A 7,564-nucleotide genomic window follows, 5' to 3' on the forward strand; every position below is an offset into this window, starting at 1 on the left:
AAATGGTCTGGGGCTCCTTACAGTACTAAACTTTGGGACCTCACCAAAATGTCTACGCCTTCCACCCATGGGACTGCTTCCAGACTTAAGACAGTGGGAGCAATATTCCCTTATGTGTTTCAATAACCAACCACCACTGAGCCAACGGATTGAACCAGAGTGTACCGGATTTCTCCTGCATTGCCCAATCACATAGTTTCATCATGGGTATACAGCTAGTAATTATATATATTTACTTAAAATTTTCCTACAGAATTATTGCAATATTTCACAGTTCATAAAAAAATACTGCACTGGTTTCTTATGATAAATCATGTTAATTCACTTGTACATGCTATTCATTAACAGAGTTGGCTATTCAGAAAAACTGTCAATTACGAACCTTTTACCAAGAGGTGGAAATCTTGATCAATATTTCTAAATATGTACTTTGCACTCTTTAAATCATTTTAGAGGATGTACAACTGAAGTTTATATTGAAATTGAAAAGGCTTTGAATTCATGTTGTGGCATATTGGGGCACCATCTTGCCATTAGATCTCCTCTTCGAGTGAATCAAGATCATCATTAGGAAATAAACAGTTCTACAGTTTCAGCTGATCCATTGATGAAATTCAGGCTAGATCCTCTAAGATCCAGTCTAAGATATCTACCAAGAACATATATAAGAATAAAGAATGATTGAACAAGATAGAAATAAAATATAAGACAGAACAAGTCTGAACCTGGTAGCACTTTAATTGGTATCTTGTTCAGGTCGATAAGGAACCATTGATGAGTGTCCCGAAGATGCTTTTTCAAAAGGCAATTGGACTTTCTGTGTTTTTCATCATGACAACCATAACCCCGGATGACTGAGAATTCCAAAGACATTTAACCATTGATGAACACTCTGAATACAACGTTTCAGCTCCTTTGATATCCACTTAATTGTCATGCCATTCAACCCCTACTCAACTGTAATGCTAAATTGAATGTCGTGGGTTTGTTGGAATCAATATATGTTACATCTACAGCATTCCCATAAGAAGCAGGAAATGGCAAACCACTTCCGAATCCTTTCCAAGAAAACTGCAGGGATTTGGCCAGACAGTCACCAGGTGTTAAAACTGACTCAAAGGTATCAGAGGCAAAAAAAAAAATACTATATCCTAAAACAAATTATTCTGACATATGGCAGAAAATCCCATAAGCAGCTCTTCCCAACCTTGGCAGTAAAGACACAATAAACAACAAATAAAATAGCAGCTTGCTGCCTTTTCATAACCGCCAGAATCACCTGCTGAAATGGCTGCCCTTCTCTGCCTAACAGGAAAGATGGTCCAGCCTGGTGAGATGAAGTCTATGCAAACTTTGACAGGCTTAAGCTACGTCAGCTCTATCAAGAACTTAGAGGTCTCAGACACAGACGTCATTGACCAGCCCATTCATATTCCAGGAATTCAGGAGTAAATGCCTAGAGTTCTGCAATTTTTGGGGGAAAAATGAGGCAGCATTTAAGACTTCACAGGAGAAATATTATCAGTAATAGCAATCGGGAGGGAGGAAGGAAGGAAGACAGACAAGAAGGAAGGAAGGAAGGAAGGAAGGAAGGAAGGAAGGAAGGAAGGAAGGAAGGAAGGAAGGAAGGAAGGAAGACAGAAAGACAAGGCCTAGTACTGAACAACTAGGAAAAGCAAATCCCATTCTATCATCTGAGCAGGGATGTCCCATAGGTTCCTAGACCCAGGCAATCTTTGGGGCAAACCCAGGGAAGGAGACCCATCTCTGGAGACATCCTAGTCTAGAGGGCTCAGCAACAAGAAGGGAAGCAGATACATCAGGACGGAGGAGAGAAAAAGAAAACGAAGAAGGCAGGTCTCCCCGTTTCAAGGAAAGCCCAGATTCTCCACTGATCCTCTCCCCCGACTGCTCCGGGGTGAGTGCGGCAGTCCACGCAGTGCGGCGACCCTTCGGAGAAAAGCCCCTCCCACGGGCTGCCCCGGACCGCCTATTCATCACCACCACCACCCCCGGATAAATGCCTCCCGGACGCTCCGCAGAACTTGCGCTTCTCCTTCTCTCTCGCCGAGTCGGGCGAAGAAGGCTGAGCGGGGGTCCCCAGGCGGCGGGCTCCCTTTCCCTGCCCCCCGGCCCGAGGCCATGTCCACGGGCTCACTGAGCGATGCCGAAGACCTTCCCGAGGCGGAGATACTGGGCTGCTCCGGCAGCCTGAAAATGGACCGCTGCGGTTCGCCGTGCGCTCCCCGCCAGAGTCCCGCCGAAGGCTCGGCCTGCGAGCGGCGCTCCCCCGGCAAAGGCCGGGGAGCGGCGGCGGCGGGGGGCAAGGCGCGTAAGAAAACGCCGGGCAAGAAGAGCCCTCCGGCGGGCCAGGAGGGCAAGCAGGTCCAGCGGAACGCGGCCAACGCCCGCGAACGGGCTCGCATGCGAGTACTGAGCAAAGCCTTCTCTCGCCTCAAGACCACCCTGCCCTGGGTGCCGCCGGACACCAAGCTCTCTAAACTCGATACGCTCCGCTTGGCCTCCAGCTACATCGCCCACCTGAGGCAGATCCTGGCCAGCGACAAGTACGAGAACGGCTACCTTCACCCCGTCAATTTGGTGAGTGAGCCGCTCGGGAGGCGGGAAACGCACGGCCGGGGGGGGGGGGGGCTGAAAGGACACGCGCGCCGCGACGTTCGCACCTGGCTCCGCGCCTTCCCGGCGCCCTCAGCTCCCTTTCGCCTCCCCCTCCCCCGCCACTCTAAATTCTCCGGCCAGCAAAGTCGTCGTACTTAGCCGGATGGGTGGGTGGGCGCCCCGTCTCCCGGGCTGGCGATGAAGTCGGTTTCCGAAGTGGTGCGAGGCAACTGTGTGAACTTTGGAAAAGTCTTCGCCCGCCTGGCGCGCTCGGCGCTTCCCCGCGCGCTCCGACCACTCGGCGCTCGGTTTGTCCCAAGAGATGACGAAAAGGCGCAGGGAGCGAGTGGCAGAATAATAAATATAATAATAATGTCAAAACGATAATCACTCTTTAAAGGAAGCCCCCCCTCCTTTTCTTTTTCTTTTTTAACCTCTTAATCGGATTGCGCCACAGAACTTTTTTTCAGGCGTCCCGGCCGCTTCGTACTAATAACTGAGCGGAGCCGTCCGATCCTTCGCTCACGAAGTCCACTAATTGATTAAGGGGGGGGGGGAGTAGTCCAATTTATTGACTTAACGGCGTCAGTCGGCGGGATCTGATTTCGGCGTGTTTTATCTGCCGCGGGTTGGAGTTTACTACGAGTAGTACTATCGCAACCACTAACGACTGCGACTGTTAACGTTATTTAAATCGCCATCCAAAACCGCTTTTCCGAAACGCCGAATAACAACAATGGAGTTTAAACGAAAAGAGGTGCCTTCCCCCTTGTCTCCTTTCTCACGCCCCGTCGTCAGGATCTCCCCCCCCCTCTAAATTATGGGCTTTTCGGGAGTCGAAAGGGTATGTGTGGACCGTACACCTTCAGATTTACAACCAACTTCTCGACTTCCGTCACGAAAGGGCCACAATCCGTTTGTAGGTCACGAAGGAGGAAGAAAGAAGACGGGACGGGGCTGTTAGGAAGTGGCTTCGAATACTTACTTATAAGCTTCTCCACATACATACATACATGTCGATTCCGATATTTGGAGGCTCCCGTTATTTATTATTTATAGCAACAGAGTTGATCATAAAAAGGGAAACTTTTAGCCCCGTTTATGGCTGAAACCAACGCAAGAGTTTCTAAAGGGAGGAACTCTCTTTTAAAAAAAAACTTCCATTCAGGATTTTATCGATTGAACCTTCCTTATTGGAAGGGAATGTGGCAGGGGGGCATTACATTCCTTCTCTGTTTTTTAAAAAAAATTATCTGATTGATAGTTTACTTTTATTGTGGTCCTATATGTAAAACAATTATTTTCATACTCGTATTAATGATTAATTAGTTCGTAATAAAGGGATGAGGCTTTATTTATTACTATGGTTAGCAACAGTAAACATATAAAAAAAAGTTATTGAAAGCGAAACAAACTCAGAACCCCAACTATTTTGACTGATGGATTTGGGAGAAGGGATGAGACACAGTTGACCTTGTTAATTTTGCTGATATCATTATTGCATGCATAAGTTTACTTCATTTTTAAGAGACATTGAGATTAGTTACTACAATAGCATGACAATGATGAATAATTTCCCGCCACCACAATAGAGATAATCTACACAGATTTTATTTTGCTAGCAATTTTGCATTCATGACATTTAAAAAACAAGGTGATTTGTGGCTATTGTCTTTGCCCATAAGAAACGGATAGGACTGTAATTTTACTGTTCTAGAATTATACTTTCCTTATGAGGCTTCTGACCTCAACAGAACTTTGGCAGCTGCAAACCAAAGGATACAGTCAAGAAGAAACCCCCATCTCCAACTTTAAAATGCTTTTAGAGGAGATAGTACTCTTATCTTTTTCAAAACAAAGCAAAAGTGAAGTGGGAGCCGTGCCTTGACATTACCCAGTCAAGAATAGACAGGGGCTTAAAAAAAAAGATGTCTGCCCCAATATGCCTTTTTGGGTTGCATTCATTATATATCTACTCGAGAAATATCATTTCTATCAAATGTAACAAATGCTGGTATCTAGGATCAATAAAGCACGACCTTTCACCCTAAAAAAGATTTCAGAGAGTTATGAGGAACACAAAGAGTAAAAATACATATTTATGGTGCAAAACATATTATGACTCTGCAGCCGCATGGGACAATACGTTGGAGCCATCTTAAGAACCTAGTTTCACTCAGTAGCTGAGACTTGTATAACTACTACTTCCTATTGTTTGGAAAGAACACCTGGGTTATCTATGTAAGGCTTTGTTTATTACAGTTCAAGAACTGCCGCCATTTGAAATACACTGATCTCTCTTTCTCTTCCTTTCTTTTTCTTCCTCTCCTTTGCCCCCACCCCTTTTTGCTCCTTGGCTACAGACATGGCCTTTTATGATTGCTGGCAAACCAGAGAATGAGCTGAAAGAAGCAGTAAACACAACTCGGTTGTGTGGCCCTACTGCCTCCTGACCCAGGTTTTTTGAGCATGAGAAAAGCACTCTTCTCTGTGGATGAATGCAGTTGTGCATCGTGTATACGAACGGGTGGAGGAAGCATTTCAAGGGGACAACAAACTGTTTTCTCATGGAACAAACAAATCCTAAAACTGAAAAGAAGACCAAATGTACTATGCCAAAGGAAAGTGAAACAATCACAAAGAACATATATTTAACTTTATTAACTTGTACATATATATATATATATAAACATATATATATATTTTGAATATCCTGCAGCAACGCCTTGCTGGTCCAAGTGCTGTTCTCTGGATCCAACCAAAATTTGCAACTTTCTATCTTTGTGTACTCCACTTTGTGAAAGACGGCGATTCCTAGAATCAATTATTCTGAAATCACATCTTTAAAAAGAATACACATTAAAGATATTCTATGAATATATTTTCTTCAAACAAATTTTGCTATAATTTGTTTAATTTTTTTTTAAAAAAATCCTCAACAGGAAAACGAAAATAGCGCACTGTGGTGTGTGGGTTTTTTTTCCCCATTTGTTTTCAAAGAAAAGAGAAAAAGAGAGGATTACTATTTATTTTATTTTGGCTGAGCAGATTTTACAAATCTTAAAGTGACACAATCCAAAAACCATTTGACCTCAGATTATGAAATGTTTATTTTCCTAATTAAGAAGAGGTAGACCGTATCCTTTGGGGGGAGGTTTAGATGGCTAGAAAAACAGCATGTAATGGCTGTCTCACTCAAGAAGGAAGGAACCTGTTTGTCACATTTCCAATAATTTAACTTAAGAATTAGGGAGATTGTGAAATTAGCAACAAAGTTTAATGCAAAATTTGTAGCTCAATCCATACATTTGTATTGTCATTCTCATTCATGTCTTAATTTAGAATGGGTTGTTTGCAAAGCTGATAAGGATGGAAAGCAGACAGTTTTATATTATCTTTGCATACCAAGCCATCTAAGTTTTATAGAATTTTTTACAAGTCATGCAAACTAAGTGTTAGCATGGAATGTGTCTTTTCTAAACATTGCTAATGTAAGGCTGAAAACAGAAAAATGCTGAAGGTAGGTAGGTAGGTACAATTTCTTTGAATAGAATAAATCTGAAGCAGGGTGTTTGAAGGATTAAAGTGATTTGATTTATACTTGGAAATAAATCCCAGGTAAATTCAGAGGGTTTTCCTGTTAACCTCATTGTTTCCAAGGGATTTATATGATGATCCTAAATAACTTTTTGGAAACTAGCATCAGCTCTAAATTATACATTCCTAAATAACAGACACAACATGAGAAAAAATACTTCCAGATTACATCCCAGCATATTTGTTTTTAGTTAAGCAGCTTGAAGGTCTGCTGTATATAGTTTGGGTTTTTTCGTTAAAAATGGTAGAAAGGAATTATTTGAAAAGTATCAAGCAGGTCAAACAATTTTTTTTCTGAATGTCACAAGGATGCAGTTAATAATTTAAATTATATATGAATTAGATATGTAAAAAATGTAAAAAGCCGTAAAATATTTGAACTTTTGCTTTGTTCTGCCATTCAGACTGCCATCCATAACCTTTCAAATAAACCAAACAAAGCAAAAGCTGAAATACTTTGCTTTAAGATTTTTTCATTTTTGTTTGCATATCACTAATATAGTGATAGAGAGATAGGCAGACCCAAGCTACCAACAGCAGTGTTGGGGGCAATTACTTGTTTGAGTCGGATGGCTATAGAAATCTAATAAATATATAAAGTTAATTAATGCTTTCATAAAGTAAGGCAACACATTATCTTCAATAACCTATGCTTATTAAGAAACTCAGTAACTCAAAATACTCTTTAAATGATATCACTTTTATCTTCAATATCAATTAAACCTTTATATATCCAGAAATGAATCAGAATTGAGCTGGAAGGGATCTTGGAGGTCTTCCCCTGCTCAAGCAGGAGATCCTATACTATTTCAGACAAGTAACTGTCCAATCTCTGCTTAAAAACCTCCAGTGATGAAGAAGCACCCACAATGTCTGAATGCATTGCTTTTTCCACTGGTTAATGTCCTCACTGTTAGGAAATTTCTCCTTAATTCCAGGTTGCTTCTCTCCTTGATTAATTTTCATCCATTGTTTCTTGTCCTGCCCTCTGGTGTTTTGGAAAATAAATTGACCCCCTCTGTTTTGTGGAAGCCTCTCAAATACTGGAATACTGCTATCATGTCACCCTCTCATCCTTCTTTTCTTTAGATTAGCCATACCCAGTTCCTACAACCATTCTTTATATGTTTTAGTCTCCGGATCTTTAAAGCAGTACTAATACTTCACATGATTTTGATTCTATGCCTTTTGTTTATATAACCAAGGATTGTATTAACTTTTTTGGGTGCTGCCAAAACTGCTGACTCATGTTTAAGTGGTCATCCACCAGGACTGCAAGGTCCCTCTCACAGTTACTGTTTTGGAGTCAGGTTTCACCTAATCTGTACTTGTACCTTTGGTTTTTTCT

At 41.9% G+C, this 7,564-nt stretch overlaps 1 protein-coding gene across 1 annotated transcript; it reads left to right on the forward strand.

The window, feature by feature from the left end:
• Nucleotides 1-1,592: 1,592 nt before the first annotated feature.
• TCF21 (transcription factor 21) lies at nt 1,593-5,572 on the forward strand. The gene is made up of 2 exons (XM_081940316.1): nt 1,593-2,601; nt 4,983-5,572. The coding sequence occupies exons 1-2, from the start codon at nt 2,143-2,145 to the stop codon at nt 5,070-5,072; spliced, it is 549 nt and encodes a 182-aa protein (XP_081796442.1). The 5' UTR covers nt 1,593-2,142; the 3' UTR covers nt 5,073-5,572.
• The last annotated feature ends 1,992 nt before the right edge of the window (nt 5,573-7,564 follow it).

The sequence above is a fragment of the Natrix helvetica genome, assembly GCF_964273705.1.
Source record: "Natrix helvetica genome assembly, chromosome: 2".
Taxonomy (NCBI): domain Eukaryota; kingdom Metazoa; phylum Chordata; class Lepidosauria; order Squamata; family Natricidae; genus Natrix; species Natrix helvetica.

Excerpts from the sequence above, each read along its gene's own strand:
- TCF21 (XM_081940316.1), top strand. The coding sequence starts at position 2,143 with ATGTCCACGGGCTCACTGAGCGATGCCGAAGACCTTCCCGAGGCGGAG. Across the intron at positions 2,602-4,982 it reads ACCTTCACCCCGTCAATTTG|ACATGGCCTTTTATGATTGC; the intron begins GTGAGTGAGCCG and ends CCTTGGCTACAG.